Source organism: Lissotriton vulgaris, chromosome 12 (genome assembly GCF_964263255.1).
Source record: "Lissotriton vulgaris chromosome 12, aLisVul1.2, whole genome shotgun sequence".
Taxonomy (NCBI): Eukaryota; Metazoa; Chordata; class Amphibia; order Caudata; family Salamandridae; genus Lissotriton; species Lissotriton vulgaris.
Window position 1 is genome coordinate 744,956,656 of NC_141700.1, and position 18,724 is coordinate 744,975,379.

At 45.0% G+C, this 18,724-nt stretch overlaps 1 protein-coding gene across 1 annotated transcript in view; it reads right to left on the reverse strand.

The window, feature by feature from the left end:
* Nucleotides 1–2,245: 2,245 nt before the first annotated feature.
* Nucleotides 2,246–18,724, reverse strand: part of LOC147678545 (extracellular calcium-sensing receptor-like) — an 88,489-nt gene continuing 72,010 nt past the window's right edge. The window contains exons 6-7 of the mRNA XM_086945685.1: nucleotides 3,261–3,384; nucleotides 2,246–3,174 (exon numbers count right to left, since the gene is read on the reverse strand). Coding sequence (XP_086801811.1) covers nucleotides 2,246–3,174; nucleotides 3,261–3,384 — 1,053 coding nt within the window. The remainder of the gene's footprint in view (nucleotides 3,175–3,260; nucleotides 3,385–18,724) is intronic.

The window sequence follows — 18,724 nt, forward strand, 5'->3', positions numbered from 1 at the left end:
GTCTCTGGTGTCGGGGTGTTGTAGTCGCCACAGGTCGGCTAGGTCAAATCTGCTTCAAAGTTTTGTTAGTGTCCTATGGGACGTGGGCGTGCATGCTTGTGTTTTTGATTGTTTGTCCAGTGTTTGGTCTAACGCCATGTTGAAATCCCCGCCAACTCCGTCATCGTGTTGTTTGTGCTGTTGGTCTCTAATTCCTTTGTTACCCCCTCCCAGAATGGCGTGTCGTCGGTGTTTGGTGCGTAAATGTTCGTCGCCAGTATTGTCTCCTCTCTTCTTTTGAGCTGCGTAGTTAATAGTCTCCCCTCATTGTCATGCTGTAAGTTCTCTATCTTTATGTTTGATTTACTACTGGTCAGTGTAATGACTCCCCTCTTCTTACCTACTGCCGGCGAGCAAGCAACTTCACCTATCCATTTGGCCCTGAGTTTGCTTGCCTCATCCGTAGAGAGTTTGGTTTCTTGTAGTAGGATAATGTCCCCTTTTGTCTTGGCTAGGTAGTCAAGTACCTTTTTTCTTTTGATCGGGTGGTTTAGGCCTTTGACTTTGAGGGAAATCATCTTGAGGACTGATGACAGTGTCGTGATGTTAGACTGCGTCATTTTTAGTGTTTCTGTGTGCTATGCTCGGACTCACCTTGAGAGGTCTATCTCTCATCAGGCTTCGTTTTGGGTTGATTTCTTGTAAATGGTCTAGTGTTGTCAGTGTTGATTGTGGTCTTTCCACAGTGCTCGTATCGGGTGCTTCAAGGACATGGACAGGACATACAAGACAGACAAGACATGACCTAACATGACATACAGGACGAACCTCCCCCAATACCCCTCCTTCAGAACCCACCTCTCATAAAACCCCCCACCCTCTCCTGCTCCTACTTTGTGCTGTGGGAGTGCGACAACAAGGACCCCTCCACCCCGTCCTGACCCCAGGATACTGGATCTGAGGTAGTATCTGATTGTAAAAGGATATGTAGTTCTGGGATAAAGTCACTGTCAACTGGGGTAGATTTTCATTGCCTCTCTACGGTGTAGGAGGTCTGTTCCTTGCGGTAGTTGTGGGAGCTTATTCATTGAGCTCTGTCTTCCTTGTTTCAGTCTCTAAGTCGCCAAGTCGCCAATTCGTTAGTTTGTGAGTGGGTTCGGAGACGCCCCTCTCTTGGCCGTGGGTGCTGAAGCTTCCATGTCCTGTATTGGTGGGCCCTGTAGGTATCGTGAGAGTTCTTCTGGGTCATCGAAGGTTAGCGAGACCCCCTTGTTGGTTATTCTGAATCTAGTGGGTCCTGCAAAGGAGAAGGTTATGTTTACTCTTCTCAGCTTGTCCCTCTGGGCAAGAAAGCCTTTTCTAATGTCCACTGTTGGATTCGAGTAGTCTTGCGTAAGGATGATTTTATGTCCCCTCCAAAGTAGATTGGGGTTCTTTCTTGCTATTCCGAAGATGGCGTCCGTTTGGTGTGATCGAATGGGTTTACAAATTATAGGTCTGGGACCTGCTCTGCTGGCTTGTCTGCTGGCTGGGACCCTATACGCCTTGTCTAGTTCGAAAGGGTTCTCGAATTGAAGCTTTGTCAGTTCGGGTATGAGTTTCTGAATGAGCTTAATGCATGATCCTTCCTTGTCTTCTTCTCCCTCTGGAACTCCTAGTATTCTTATGTTGCCTTTCCTATTGCGGTCTTTGAATTCTACTGTTTGTCTGCGCAGATCAGCCGTAGCCTTGGCAATGTTGCCTATGGCCTTCCCTGTGAGTTGGGCTCTGTCCTCTATGTCACTTACTCTTTGTTCCACCGCTTCTACTTTGTTGTTTGTTACATGGATGTCTGCTCTTATTGCAGCCAGTTCTAATTCGGTCTTGTCTGCAGTTTTTTTTGTGGACTTGGCCAGGTCATGTACCTCGGCTAGTTTTTTTAGGATACTGTCTAAACTGCCCCTTTCTCTAGTATGGCGTGTCCCTCGGGCTTTATGTTTAAATCTAAATGACAATGACATACAAATATTTGAGAATAAATGTATTGACATGTTTATTAGTCACACAATATAGTAAGAGAGCAGAAATGTCTATATGTTACTGCATAAAACGTAATTTTGAAATTCTCCATATTTTGCAATAGTTCCGCCTTCTCCTCATTCTTCCATGTCATTAATGTAACATCACCACTGAGCACTGTGAATCTGTATCACCTCTACTAAATCTGTACACCTCTTATTCAGAGTTTTTTCTTGTGAACTTATTGGAAATATGGAAGAATCACCAACTAGATGTGTTTTACTTTCTTGGTTAGACTTGCTCCCCGACCCATCAGATAACCCTTTGTGTTCATCTCAGATTTCAGCAGTATGATATAACACTTGGGGAAAAATATACAGGAAACCAATCCAAAGCTGGAAGCCAAAATGGCAAACACCTCCATGGCCACCATGTACTTGCCCCGGGTGCTGAGATAGGCTGGAATAAAAGACAGCCAAACACTGAGGAAGGCGAGCATGCTAAAAGTGATAAACTTTGCCTCGTTGAAGCTGTCAGGCAGTTTTCTAGCTAGGAAGGCAACTATGAAACTGATGGTGGCTAGTAGTCCAAGATATCCAAGCATGATCCAAAAGGCAATTTGTGATCCGTCATTACATTCAGCAATGACTGTTCCAGGCTTAGTGTGTATGTTATACTCGGGGAAAGGAGGAGACAGAATCAACCAAGAGGCACATTGAAGAACCTGAATTAGTGTACAGACACTGATGACCATATATGATAAAAGAGGTCTAACCCATATCCTTAGGTGGCTGTTGGGCTTAGTTGCATTGAAGGCAATTACCACCATGATGGTTTTTGCTAGGATGCAAGACACACAAAATGCAAATATTATGCCAAAAGCAGCCTGTCGGATGAGACATTTATCGTTTGAGGGATGGCCAATGAAAATCAAAGATGATAGGAAGCAGAGAGTAAGAGACAATAGCAAGAGGTAGCTGATGGAGCGGTTGTTTGCTTTCACAATGGGAGTATTCTTGCTGTAAATGAAGATTGCCAGGATGGATAAAGGGATTGCAGAAAAGAAAATGCTGCACGTGGCTAATATAGTTCCCAAAGGCTCTTCATAGAGTAGGAACTCTATGCTCTTCATTCTGCATTTGTCTTGTTTTTCATTTGGCCACTGGTCCCATGGGCATTTGAAGCACTCAACAGAATCTGAAATAGAAAGTCAGTCTGCCTCATGAAGAGCTCCATAGTCACCTTCATAGCAATGCCATCCCCTGATGGTGTGCAATACTTACCAGTTTGGTTGGATATTTCTCCCTGAGGACACGGGACACATTGAAAGCAGCAAGTGGGCTTCCCTTGTATGGCAGCTTTTCTGAATCCCCCTGGACAGCTAGGGCTGCAGACGGACAGTGGAACCTGGAGACAGCATGAGAGTGGATGAGTACAATGTGTTTTGCTCTTATAAAAAGTGTGAAATGAACTGTGGAGGACTATGGATATCCAAATACTATTCATGTCAAACATTTCTAGCAGGTTCTGATAACACTAAATAATGTTCATGCAGAAATACCCATGAATTGCTCATCTAGAACCAAATACGCATGAATTGCATATGAAAATATGGGAGTTATTTGTGAAATGTGAGGAAATAGAATTACATTAAAAAGAAATGTTTTTATAATATTGCAGCGCTGGGATGCCTGGCTTCACCTTGGGGGTGCCCAGGAGTGGACATTTCAGAGGGAAAAGCCAGGAAGGGTTCCACAGCGGTATGCGTACAGCGCCAGGAAACCCCGGATGGGTATAAGTGCGCTTTACAAGTACAAATTCATTTCATTTCATTTCTTTATTTTAAGGAACACAAAGTACATTTCTTGTCTTCAATTCAGGAAAACCATGCATTAAACATTCTAAGATCTCAGGTAGTAAATTCCAAGAATGAAACAAGAGTTTGACAGTATTTCTAGCTGATAAATGGTTGACCTCTATGAAGACGCCACTAGTAGCTTAGAGGAGGAAGAGACTAGAAACCAATCACCATAGCTGAGCTTTCACAACACTCTTCAGTCAATTATTCTGAAAGAGGTATTCTAAAGTGCCTGTAGTTTCCTTTGATTTTTTCCTCATGGTTTTTCCTAGTTCCTTGGTGACATTATGCAAACAGCCGTGAGTTGGAGATGGGCATTGGAGCATTCGGGGCATGGGCATCGGGGAAGGCTCCCTATGGTCTCTGTGGCTCTGCAGCTCCAGCGCCAGCCCCCCTGCAGGATATCAGATCTTGGCCAGTTGGAGTGGGGGCCGCGCGGGTCCTGTGTGCAGGCCGGAGACTGGAGACTAGAAGTGGAGTTGGCGGGAGGTAAGGCTAGTGCCACAGCTCTCTTCATTGGTGTGGAAGCGGCCGGCTTTAGGCCAGTGCGGCTTGCACCTTCGGAGGACCGTGCCTGCATCCCATTTTGCCACAGCCCCCCCAGCTGCTTATTGCCCCCTGCTGCTTGTTGCTCAATGTTGCCCCTGCCTTATGATCTGCTATATACTGCAAACCTATAATTGTTATATTAAGTTGGAGCAGGGGCCTTAGTGGTTCCTTTCCTCTTTTCGATCTCTTGACACCTCCCCCCAGGCCATAGTGTGTCTTGACCCCTTGCTTCAGGTAGCTGCTGGTGCTGGGAGCTTGAGGGTCTTTCTAGCATTGGGCTTGGTGACATGGGTTGGGGCTGAGGCAGAGCCCAGGAACTTTGGCATAGTCTCAAGTGCTAGTTTTCCAGCTCTTCAGTTCTGCATGCCAAAACAAGCTGCAAGTAATTTACCAATGCCCACGAATATCAAGCAATCACCAGATGCTCTGGAAAGAAAAGGGGGGACTCCAACAGTTCTCCATCACAACAATGTTGCAATGGCCCCAGTAGCGCCTATTACAGTCACTGCAGAACAGGGGGGTGGTCCACCTTCCTCTGCCAGAGCCGGCGATTGTCATTCAACAATCACTGGTGAAATTTCAATCAAATTGTGGCTTTTTATTAAAGGATGCTTTGGAAACCCAATGTTCTTATAATAAAGATACAAATGGTCTACAACCCCCCCCCCCCCCCACAACCGCTGTCACCTGGTGTCCTTGAAATAGGGACAAAAGTAACTGAGGGCAGCACAGGGGTATGCCCCTGCGGAATTAAAGAAAAAGACTGCTTTCCAGTGAGAGGACTTGGCAAAAAAATTAGTATAGAAGTACGGGAAAAGAGTCGATCCCAGGCAACAGGTCCTTCAATGGGATGCAGTAGACCTGAGTATGCGCATCCTATTTCGCCTAATGTCATAGAGGCAGATGCCCATATTCCTAACTGCCCATAACAGTATCTTGGAGCCTAATGAAGCAATATCAAAAAACAGGGAAATTCGGGTAGCAGTTGAGGTACATAATTTTCCCTATAATAACAACAATAAAGCTCCTTCCACAGGAATGCCCGGTAAGGAGCCAGTCCCAGTTGAGCCTGCTTGGGAAACAGCACTGCAAATAGGCAAGAGTGTAGCATCCACAGGCCAGTCAAGAAATAGAACATTGTCTGAGAAGCAGGTAGACGAGGCCTTCCCTGGTCTCAGGCTGAGACTTTGGCACCACAGGAGGAAAATAAGTACTCGGAAGGCACCCATTTATCAGTGAGTCAAAATATCTCACTCCATGCAGAGACCTTGTTCAGTAAATCACCTCTGCTGCAAGGCGAAGATGATAAAGCATGGGATGTCTTGCTTCATTCAATCCAAGCAGTAGTCATAGCTTTAACATATCAGTAAAGTAAATTAGATCTACAGGTGGATAATTTTAAGACATTGACTATCTATGTCACTGCAATGGATGTATGACATTACGAGGCATACTTTTACAACGCATACCTTTACAACGCAATTTTTTACATTGCAACATCCATTACAACATATTCCATTACAACGCATGCCATTACAACAAATTTTTTAAAACTACCTTTACAACGCAATCCATTACAACGCATACTACCTTTACAACGCATACCATTACAACACATAACATTACATTGCATGTATGGTAAGTGTTGGATAGTGTAGGGGTAAAAATTACTATTCTAACTCCAGGGGGTGCAACAGTAGGGTAAGTGTTGGACAGTGTAGGGGTAAAAATTACTCTTCTAACTCCAGGGGGTGCAACAGTAGGATAAGTGTTGGATAGTGTAAGGGTACTATGAATTGTGATGGTATGCATTGTTATGGTATGCGTTGTAATGACTGCGTTGTAATGACATGCATTGTAGTGGTATGCGTTGTAGTGTCATGCGTTGTAATGGTTGCATTGTAATGGCATGCGATGTAATGGATGTTGCTTTGTAAAAGTTTTGTTGTAATAGTAGTGCGTTGTAAAAGTTGCGTTGTAAAGGTTGTTTCCCACTGCAATAGACTAAAAAATGAATGAGTTAATTTATTGATACAGAGGTCCCAAGCTGAAGCTCATCTTGTCTCGTCCTGTGCAGCCTTGTACTTGACAAACTGGAATGTCTTCCGGGCATTCTAGAATCAATTTTTAACTGATATCAAACAGCAGTTGAGAACAAACACCTACACTGCAATAATATCTATGGCAAATAATCCTGCTAAAAAACCTTGTAAAGATCTACAGCAGGATTTCCTCCTTCATAATGTGAGGAATTAAAGGACTTCCCGACGACAGCCCTCAGGGGATAGTCAACCAACTAAGGCCATTTCAATTTATAAAATGCCTACTGCAGAAGCATCCGGTAATACGGTTATACTGTACACATGAGTGACTGGGGGCTTGGATCAACAGGGTAACTCGGCCATATGGCCTTCCTGCAGTAAGCACATTGGAGAATTTGGTTGTGACGTGAGGAATAAGCACCAATTACTTTCAAACAAAAACTTGGAGCCTAGTGAGATCAAAATAATGCCTGTTACAGAGTCAATTTTACCTGTTGTGCCTGTTCGGTTTACAAAAAAACAGCGGAAGAGGCTCAAGAAAACCCCCAACAAAAAAGCTGCAACTGACTGGGGTAAAGCAAAGCCTCAACATACTGGTCAAGTCTACTCCATTTTTAGACTCCCAGTTAATTCAAAAGAGCCAGTAGGCAATACGGGAGATGAAGTGGGCCAGACTGGTGAGGCAAATACTGCCAAAGACAAGGTAAATTCTACTCCTAAAGAAGTCATTAAGGAACCCTCAAACAGCTTAAACCAATTTTGGCTGCAATTTGTCTCAAACTTTCAGACTGGTATTCCTCCATGTCAGGGTGAGATGAGTCTGACGGACCCGGTGATGCAACAAGAGCAGGCTCTAGCAGAACTTGAACGGAATACAGGAGGGGGAATTGGTTCAAAAAACAACCAGGCCACAACGGTAACTAGTTTTGAAAATACAGAAGCCAATTCCTGGATCAATATTCCTCCATGGGGGAGAACACCTTCCTATTGGGGAGAGGATAAACCCTCATCATAATAGTCATGGATAAATTCAATGAGGCTGATTCACAGAACTAACTTAAGACAAAATCCTAAACTTACTACTGTTGGTATTCACTGAAGTTAGGATTTTGTATTAAAACAGACTTAAGACAAACTTAAGACAGAATCCTAACTTAAGTCTTTCTTAAATCTGTTTTAAGAAAAAATCCTAACTTCTGTGAATACCAAAAGTAGTAAGTTTAGGATTTTGTCTTAAGTTAGTTCTGTGAATCTGGCCCTATGTCTGGACCCGAGGCTCAGATTATGCTTATCTCTTTCTCATTGTATTGCTCAGCAGCCTTAACCAATGACCACAAAAGTCTACAAATCCCATGAGTTTTTTTCACAGATCAAAATAACCATAGATGCAGTCTCATATAATCAACATCAAGGAACAGCACTTCCTCTTTCTTCACTGCTCAGTAGTGCCGGGGCTAACTTTTGTTCCCATGGAGCGTCCCTGTCAGCCTCTGTAAAACCAACGCGGCCTGTGGGAGGGAGGGGGGGATATTCCCAGGAGGTGGCGACTCAGCGCTTGTCTATGAGCCTTGATATCCTCAGCCTCGTCTGGTGTGAGATTGTGTTCGCGGACGCTTGGCAATAGAGCTCAGACGTACAGCGGTGCCGCTCTCTTCTCCTCATACCATGGTGCACCACTCACCCCAATAAAGGGTGTGGTGCACACGTGTGCAGGATGAGGGAGGGAGAAAGCACTACTCTGCATCATTGGAATTCCTCGGATCCTGCGGCGTTGAAGACAGTTTCCCGTCGAGCGGGATATCAGTTTCCTAGCACCTTGGGGAGCAGTTTAGTGATGGCTTTAGGCAGTAATTATATCCCAGTTTCGGGCTCCAGCAGTGCGGTCCTTCTGCGGAGCAACAGCTACTGGTAGCGATTCGGCAACAAACCTTGGCACAACCAATTACTCCTAGTGACCTGTGTTGGGACAATCTAACGTTCCTATTTGTTTTCTGGGTCAACTCTCCATTGCCCAACTCACTCAGTGCTCCTCCTACATTTTTCTTATAATGATGGGTGAATTTAATTCTTGAGAACCCGAGGAGGAGGATCAGTCACTTCTCCCAATTCATTTGGTAGTTGGTGGATGCAATAGATGCATCATTAGAGAGGGCAGTTTCCTCTGCCCTGGAACCCCTGAGCCGCCGTATCATTGAGCTTTCTGTCCGGCGCAGAGTGGTCTACTCTACTGAGGGTGACAGGTCTGAGACCTTGCCCCCCAATACAAAGTATCCCTCTAAAGGTGAGGGCAAGGCCAAAGCCCCAGCCAAGGCTACCAGGGGTACAGCCTCGTCTGATGCCTTAGAGATGCTGTACCAGGCCTTCCTTAAGAGATGCCTGGATGGCCCAGAAAGGCAAGAGGATTCCCAACCAGAGGGGACCCCTGATGACGATTCCTGTCCCCACGCTGGGGCAGATGGAGATACCGTGTTGACACAGACGCCCCTAACCGGGAGTCAGATGAGGAACCGGGTCAAAGCAGACCCTGGGACCTAGAAGGGGGCATGAAGAGACCCCGGTCTGAGGTACCTCATGCCCACGACACTCTGACCTCAAAACTCCAACTGGCTCTGAACATCTTGCAGAGCCTAGATTTCATATTGAGCTACCAGAAATCAGTTTATGTTCCGGTCCAACTGATGTCTTTCTTCAGCTTTGAGGTCGATATGGTCCGGCAGTGCCTCAGGTTACCCAAACTGAAGATGAGTTTGATCCACAGGGAATTGCGCTAGAACCTAGAGAGAGAGAAGTTCTTGTTATGTCATCTAGCCCGGATCATTGGCCTCCTCTCATCTTTGATACAGGCAATCTTTCCAGGCCCATTGCATTATCGGGCCCTACAACACTTAAAGACTCAATACCTGCATTGTGGTCTCTTGTATACACAGGAGATCTCCCTCAGGTGGCTCGAACACATGCAGGCCTGGAATGGGAGGGCAAATTTTCATATCAGCACCGGACTTGGTGATCGAGTCAGACGCCAGTAATCTTGGGTGGGGCGCCCCTTGTAGAGATGTTACTACAGGCAGGCACTGGTCCGAGCAAGAGCAATCCTTACACATCAATTGCTTAGAGCTCCTGGCCTGGTCCTTTGCGATTCGCACTCTTGCGGCCGACAAGGTCTCCTGAGCTATCTTACTAAAGATGGACAATATCTCGGGAGTGAGATATATCAATCGGCTAGGGGGCACTCTGTCCAAACTTTTGGCCAAAGAATTCTGGGAAACAACCTGACTCACAAACGGTCGGTGACTGCAAAATATCTTCAGGGATCCCTCAACCAGGCAGTGGGTTTGGTTTTCCAGACACCTACAGGATTACAGTGCTTGGAAGCTGGATCCCTCCCTCTTCCAGAGACTGATGGCTCGGTGGGGTCCATGTCAAGTGGATCTTTTTGCATCACGTCTCAAATTTTTGATTCCCCGTTTCTTAAGCTGGCGCCCGGATCCCCTAACGGAGGCGACGGATACCTTCTTGCAGGATTGGACCCTGTTCTGCGGTTATGTGGTTCCCCCGTTTGCCATGATTCCTAGGCTCATGGCTTTAGTCCGGAGGTAGAAGGCGGAGGTAATTCTGGTGACACCGCATTTGGAAATCTCAAGTGTGGTATCCATTTCTTTTGGAACTTTCCATGGATTTTCCAATCCAACTTACCGGACTCCTCATCTTCTGACGGAAGATAAGGGCAACTTGCACCCTCAGGTTCAGGAGGGCAGCCTCCATCTCATGGGTTGGAAGTTTACAGGGGACGTTGGGAGGTCCCGTACCTTTCAGTAAGAGTCTCATCCCTTATCAGGAAGGCATGGGCAGATTCTACGTTCAAGCCCTACAGATCACCTTGGAGAAAGTAGACATTCTGGTGTGTGCGATGGGGTTTGGATCCTGTGGGGGCCAATGTAACTCATGTGGTCAACTTTTTGTCAGAGTTAGTGGATCAGGGGCTAACCTACTGCTCGATTAATGAGAGTAGATCTGCGATTTCAGTAGGCCACTTGCCCATTCTTACGGTTCCCTTAGGGGAACATCCCCTGGTCTGTAGATTGTTGAGGGGCATACACCTGTCGCTTCCTCCCCGTCCGAGGTACTCCTCCTTGTGGGATGTTAGTATGGTGCTCCGTCTGCAACAATGTTGGCAAGACAATCAATACCTTTCCCGTAAGGAGCTCACAGGTAAATTGGTGATGCTCCTTTGCCTGATCTCGTGCAAGAGAGTATCAGATGTCTGAGCCTTGGAGGAACAAGCGCAGGTGCTCACACTGGAAGGGGTGTCGTTCACGGTGGCGCAACATACAAAATCTAACACCAGAGTGGTTCACTGCCCGGCCTTCCCAGGTCACCCGAAGTTGTGTGTTGTGAGATGTCATAGGACATACGAGATGATGACGGAGGAATACAGACCTCCAGGGGTCTCACAACTTTTTCTTTCACTCAAAAAGCCTTTCAAAGCTGTGACAGCCGCCATGATTGCCTGCTTGGTGAGATGGGTGCTTCAGGAAGTGGGTATTGATACTTCAGCTTTTGGAGCCCATTCAGCAAGGGGAGCCATGGCTTCGAAAGCCTTCGTCCTTGGAGGGCGCTTGGAGAACATCCTCAGAGCAGCGGAATGGTCCTCAGACTCCACTTTTAGACCTTTTATTTTAAAACTATCTTGGGCATGGCTTCTATGGTTGTCGATGAGCTTTGAAATAGCATAATCTGAGCCTCCGGTCCTGAAATAGAATAGCTATCGTAGAGAAAAGTTTCTATTCTATTAAGGAAGCGGAGGCGAGGATTATCCCACCCAGCATAATTATTATTCCTCCCCTCCCTCGATGTTGACATACTTCATGTTGACTAAGTATTGTAGTTTCAGCGGGTTATGGGGAGATGCTTGCGTTGAATTTGTTATGTGAAATCTTATTGTGTTGATTGCTGATTGTCCTGCTTCATTGAGGTTCTATTTCAGGGATAATGATTAGTTATCAAATTGCTGATATGTTTCATTTTATTTTCAGGATCCGATCAGAAACAAGAGTATTAACAGCATGTCGGATCATGTGTTTTGCCTGAAGAAAGAGGAAGTGCTGTTCCTTGATGTTGTTTATGTGGGACTGCCTCTATGGTTATTTTGATCTGTGAAAAGACTCATGGGACTTGTAGTCATTTGTTGTTATTATTTAAGGCTGCAGAGCAATAAAATGAGAAAGAGATAAGCATAATCCTCGTTTCTGCGTCCTTAATAGAATTGTAACTTTGCTTCACAATATCTAGGAAATGTTGTATTTCGTTTTGGATTCAATAGCCTGTACATGCAGCCTCTCCAATGATTATTAATGACGTATGGCCTACCTCTCAAGTTTCCATTATTCAACGACTATCTTCGGAACTCAAATTATCTCTAGCTAAGAGACCAGCATCAAACAATGTCCACCCCCAACAAACTCTGCAATGTGATTTCTACACCAACATATAAAGGTATTTTGATAAAGGGCAATGCTCCGAATGGTACAAGAAATTCCTTCTCTAAGTCACATTAAATCATCCGATATTCATTTGGTTACTCTTATAAGTGCTTCAATTCCTGGTGGGGAAGAATGGATCATCATCATTTGAGCAACAGATTTGCACACAGAACAGGTGTGAACAAAGCATACAAGGAGATGATGGACGGAGCGCTGAAACTTTTCAGACACCTACCCCCCAGTCACAGATCTGGGTTGCATCCATCATCGTTCTTTAGCTCACTTCGCCACCCCAGTTCAGACGCAGCTATATGTAAATCAGTCTTGATCCTGTGCCTCATGGAAATAGTCCAGCCCAAACTGCCAAGCCATGTCTTAACTGGACCGGAAACAAGCATCCTGGGACCAGTTTTAGGCTAACAGCCCTCATCAGCCAGGCTAGCTTGAATCCAGTGGCAAAGTGAGCAAGGGACCCACGTCTGCGCATACCCTGCCAACTTAGGGCGAACAAAGCAAATACTCAGATGTGATGGACGGAGCACTGAAATTTTTAGGACACTCACCCCCATTCACAGATGTGGGTTGAATCTATCATCATTCTTTAGCTCACTTCGCCACCCCAGTTCAGACACAGCTATATGCCAATCAGTCTTGACCCTGTGCCTCATGGGAATAGCCTAGCCCGTACTGCCAAGCCATGTCTTCCCTGGACTGGAAACAAGCATCATTGGACTCATTTCGGGCTATCAGCCCTCATCAGCCAGGCTGGCTCTAATCCAGTGGCAAAGTGAGCAAGGGGCCCACGTCTGGGCATACACTGCCAACTTAGGGTGTACATAGCAAACACAAAGAGATGATGGACGGAGCACTGAAACTTTTCAGACACCCAACCCCAGTCATAGATCTGGGTTGAATCTATCATTGTTCTTTAGCTCACTTCGCCACCCCAGTTCAGACACAGCTATATGCAAATCAGTCTTGACCCTGTGCCTCATGGGAACAGTCAAGCCCAAACTGCCAAGCCATGCCTTCTCTGGACTGGAAACAAGCATCCTGTGACCGGTTTCAGGCTAACAGCCCTCATCAGCAAGGCTAGCTTGAATCCAGTCGCAAAGTGAGCAAGGGACCCACGTCTGGGTATACCCTCCAAGTTAGAGCAAGCAAGGCAAACACATGGAGATGATGGGTGGAGGGCTGAAACTTTGCAGACACTCATCCCCGGTCACAGATCTGGGTTGAATCTATCATCGTTCTTTAGCTCACTTCGCCACCCCAGTTCAGACACAGCTATATGCTAATCAGTCTTGACCCTGTGCCTCATGGGAACAGCCTAGCCTGAACTACTAAGCCATATCTACCCTGGACTGGAAACAAGCATCCTGGGACCGGTTTCAGGCTAACAGCCCTCATCAGCCAGGCTGTCTTGAATCCAGTGGATAAGTGAGCAAGAGACCCATGTGTGGGCATACCCTGCCAACTTAGGGCGAACAAAGCAAACAGAAGGAGATGATGGACGGAGTGCTGAAACTTTTCAGACACTCAACCCCAGTCACAGATCTGGGTTGAATCCATCATTGTTCTTTAGCTCACTTCGCCACCCCAGTTCAGACACAGCTATGTGCAAATCAGTCTTGATCCTGTGCCTCATGGGAATAGTCCAGCCCGAACTACCAAGCTATGTCTTCCCTGGACCGGAAACAGGCATCCTGGGAACGGTTTTGGGCTAACAGCCCTCATCATCCAGGCTAGCTTGAATCCAGTGACAAAGTGAGAAAGGGACCCACGTATGCGCATACCCTGCCAACTTAGGGCGAACAAAGCAAACACAAGGAGATGATGGACGGAGCTCTGAAACTTTTCAGACACTCACCCCCATTCAAAGATCTGGGTTGAATCTAATATCGTTCTTTAGCTCACTTCACCACCCCAGTTCAGACACAGCTATATGCAAATCAGTCTTGACCCTGTACCTCATGGGAACAGTCTAGCCCGAACTGCCAAGCCATGTCTTCCCTGGACTGGAAACAAGCATCCTGGACCGGTTTTGGGCTAACAGCCCTCATCAGCCAGGCTAGCTTGAATCCAGTGGCAATGTGAGCAAGGGGCCCACATCTGGGCATACCTTGCCAACTAAGGGCGAACAAAGCAAACACATGCAGATGATGGATGGAGTACTGAAACTTTTCAGACACTCATCCACAGTCACAGATCTGGGTTGAATCCATCATCGTTCTTTAGCTCACTTCGCCACCCCATTTCGGACGCAGCTATATGCAAATCAGTCTTGACCCTGTGTCTCACGGGAACAGTCCAGCCTGAACTTCCAAGCCATGTCTTCCCTGGAACGAAAGCAAGCATCCTGGGAAGGGTTTTGGGCTAACAGGTGTGGGCAGAGATGCAGACATTATTAAACTGGGGAATTTAAATCATTTGAAAGGCCAAAGAAGCCTACCCCCAATTTTTCTTGTTCCAAAGCACTAAAAAAAGCTCCTCAGACACAGGGTCAGCAGGGGAGAGGGGGCTTCCAATGTCAGAATAAAATTCAATTGGAAATACTCAGTCCCAGCCAGCTTCAGGTCTAAGAGCGACCCGCAGTCACTCTGTTATACGGTCAAGTCTCCTTGAGGTCAACATAAATGGTCAAGGTACAGTGGCCCAGTCTGCACATCAATCACAACTTGCAGCAACGGACTGGTCTTGGCTTCCGGGTGCCCTTCTGCCTGCCTCACATAAGAACACAAGCAACTGAAAGACAATCCACTCAGTTGTCAGCCCCTTAAAGGAGTCTCTTTCATTTTGTTTCTGGAATATAGAGGGAGTCTTGGAAAATGCTGTGGAATAGGATAATTTAACTTACATCAAAATATTTCATGTGGTGATCCGGCAAGAAACAGGGGCCAAAGACGTTCCAGCATACTTGCCTTTCGGCAAAACGGTGGTCAAAACAAATATAAATTCCTGCCTTGCAGGAGGCCTTGCCTTACATGTAGCAGTTGATCTAAATGCCAGAATAGAGGAGAATAATATTAACCACCAGGGTTGAAACTATACTTCATCTAGTGAGCTTCCTTTGCTGATTTTAAATGTTTATATTCATCTCTCGCTGGCAAAAAAAAGAAAGACACCATTGATATTTTATTGGATTTTAGGACTGCCTAATCTATAACAAATCTGTATCTATTATTTTTATGACTGGCAATTTTAACATGAATTCGTTCCAGGTGGTGCCCAGGCACCAAATAGTGGAAACACTTGATCAGATTTGACATGTTCCAAAGTTCCAACCCCTTAAACAGAGGAAGGATTCTAGTGAGAGACAATTTATAAGTAATAAGGAGCATCTGGGTCTGATAATCTTGAATGGCCAGGTTGATGTTAATATTCTGGCACACACAAACCATCACTCAGCAACTGCACATTCAGTTATTGACTACACCGTAATGCCACTAACTTTATTATATAGGGTGGCTTAATATACAATGGGAAGCAGGCTGGAAAGCAAATGATCCAAATAAATCTGCCTGTCCCTTGCATGAACAAGTTCAACCAGATATTGGTTATCTTTCTATGACCAACTACAAGAAGCTGCAGTGGTCCATAGATACCATTGACAAAGTAAAACATCATTCCAGACTTAAATGGAAATTAATATGTAATGAACCTCAAAACCTAAGGTACAGTGGGTTAAATTTTCTGAGTTACAACTGATGAGTCAAACTGGTAGCAATAAGGAGGGAGTAGCCTCAGACCTGGTACGATCCCAGCCCAAAAGAATTTCTTCTCAACTTGTTACAGCAAGAAAAAGGCTGTACCATGCCTTACTAGTATGGAGAAATAATCCAAACCTAAGCACGCATAGTGAGATCCTTATGAAATGAAGATCATTATGTAAAAAAGCAATTTGGGACTCAGTTAAACATGAGGTAGACCTATATTTGTGTAAAATCTTCTCTGCCTCCAAACGAAATGAAGCAGAGAATTTTGGTGGTTGGTGAATCAACCAGTAGGGTCAAGGGCATCTGCCTCTGCCTCAATTTTCTCAGAAGCCTCCTTGCCAGCTTACTTAGAGAAAATGCATGGGGTGCATCATCAACAAAGGGTGCTCAAAAGTAGATTTATAAACTGGGAGGAGAAAGTCTCACTCAAAGCCATCTTATTAGGAGACATGTGGAAAATAATTTTCAGGAGTTGCCAAGATGTTCGCCCCTGGCCCTATTGGATTTCCACAGGCCATTTTCAAGTATACGCTGCCATTTTGGGCAGATAAATTGGTCACCTAATTGGAGTATATCCTCCACAATCAAGAATGTCCGGATAGCTGGTGAGAGTCTCTACCGGCTCCAATTTATAAAACCGGTCAATCCTTATATTCCAACTACAGGTTAATTTCTTTAATGGATGGGGAGGCATCTGACTGGGCCAATACCAGTTTATTCTTGCAGAAGAAGCATATGGGGTTCATTGAGGGAATTAGTACAACTACCAACATTCAGATGCTGGCTTTATTATTCAAACATGCAAGGTACTGCTTTTCAAAACTACACCTATGCCACATAGATTTTCATTCAGCTTTTGATGTGGTGCAGAGAAACATATTGTGGTCCAAGCTGTTGAACTGAGAAATTCCTCCTCTTCTCCTAATAGCTATCCAATTACTCTACACAGATATCTGGACAAGAGTCAGATTGGGATGATTTCAAAAAATTCCAACAAGAAATGGCCTAAAACAAAGTTTCTTAATGCCTCAGCTTTACTTTGATCTGTATCTTGCTGGAATGTCTCCCACCTTAAACAGTGTCAACTCCCATTTGCCTATGGTGGCTGGTTTTAATTCTTCACATATGTTGTATACAGATGATGTTATGCTGCTTAGCTATATATAGAGGTTGGGCTTCAGTGTTTAATTAATACAACTACTCTGTACGATGCAAATTATGGGTTAAGAGTTCATCTAAATAAAACTAAAACCATGCTTATATCAAGGAGAAGATTTTCACCATCAACATTTTATATAGATTGGATGGTTTTGGAAACTGTGTCTAAGCACAAATACTTGGGGGTGATATTTGACTCCAGAGGCTTATTCAAGAACCAGAGTTCTGCAATTCAAAGGAGAATTAATATACTATCTGCAACTCTCTCTTCATGGTGGAACCCTTTAAAAGGCCTTTCCTCCAGCTTCTCCTGCATGTCCCCTCTCTGACATATGGAGTTGAGGTATTGAGAGGAAAACTGGATTAAATAATAATAAACAATGCAATTGTAGGGACCTTTCATCACCTGTTTAATCTACCTCGGAAGACCTTGCAGGCCAAAATCCACTTAGAATTTGGCCTTAGGAGCATATTTGAAATCCTGCTACAAGCTAAAAAATGAGCCAATATCTACGCTAAGCACAATTGTGTGGGAAGCAATAAGAGACCCAAGAAATACAGCAGCATATGAACATTTGAACTTGGCCCTAACAACTTTTAAGGCAGAGGAGCTCTGGGCCTTTCTCCTTTCTCAAATTGCATTCAATAGAGTCTAAAGGAGTCAGGAAAAAATATGTCATCCTTAATGGATGAAACTGTGCTGTCTGAAAAAGCCCATGCATGGATGGTTTTGGTTCTTATGATCCCCTAAAATTCCTGCCATACTTAGGAGGGTTGAACGCTCTAATGCCCCCGACTTGGAGATTTGCAAACTGGTTTTAATTCACCCACCTGGAAGAGATTGTATGAAGAGACATCATGTTGTCCTTGTAACTATTTTAAGGAAGACATTTGTCATATGATCTGTAGTTGCCCAGCCTAATTGCAGAACACAATGGACTGTTCGGACAGCTGTTTATTAGAAATATTATACAAACATGTAGGCAAGCAGTGAAAGTCTGTCTCCAAGGGGATGATTTGAGTTTTTGTGGAAAATTCCTGAAGTGTATGTCTATTTCTGAGTCCAAACTAGCAAAGCATGAGTAAGAATGCTCTTACCTGTTTCTTCTTGCTGCCACTGCCGGGGAACCGCTGCATCCTTTACGGACCTCTGAATAGTCCTGCAGCCAATGCCTTCTTCCAGCACTTGCCCCCGTGTTTGACGCAGACCGCCGGCTGCCGTACTACATCTTTCACAAGGCAGCGCAGCGAGGTCTCGCGTGAGGAGGAGGGGGCAGGCAGATAAATTCAATCCAAGAGGCCGGGCCGGGCCGGGCCAATCCTCTTGGTTTCCTAGCTCTATCACGAACAATTATCTAGTAAGTTCACCACCACTATTGCTGAATATTTCTTACCAACCAATAAGACTGTTTTTTTAATATAATTTAGGGGGTGGAAAGAAACCTGTATCTACATAAACCACTTATAGGAATGGGACTATATCGAATGTGATAAAAATGGGCAAAAGGAAGCTTGCTAGTCCTAAATCCAACGTAGGGCGTAAGGTCACCATAGATTCACAACAAACGTTGTTGAGCTACTTAACGGGCGCGATGGGAGCTTTAGACAAACAGAAAAGTTCAGCAGAGGAACTAATCGAGGCCAACTCCTCACGCTCCATCCCGGAGTCTAACCATCCTGCACTCCCAGCGAACCCCAGACAAATTTCTCCTGAAGAAACGGCTGCGTTCAGCACATCTCAAATAGAATTACATTAAGTGACTCAGATACTTCCCAACAACCGCCCCAAAAAAACCATAAAATCCCGACTCCTGTTGGAAACACGGTCCAGAAGAATAGCGCAAATTATGCCGCAACAAATACTCACTCAGTCAACGAGGAGGACGTGTTAAGTTCAAAAAGGAAATATACCAAACAAGGCAAAAGGAAAGGGGGAGCAAGAAA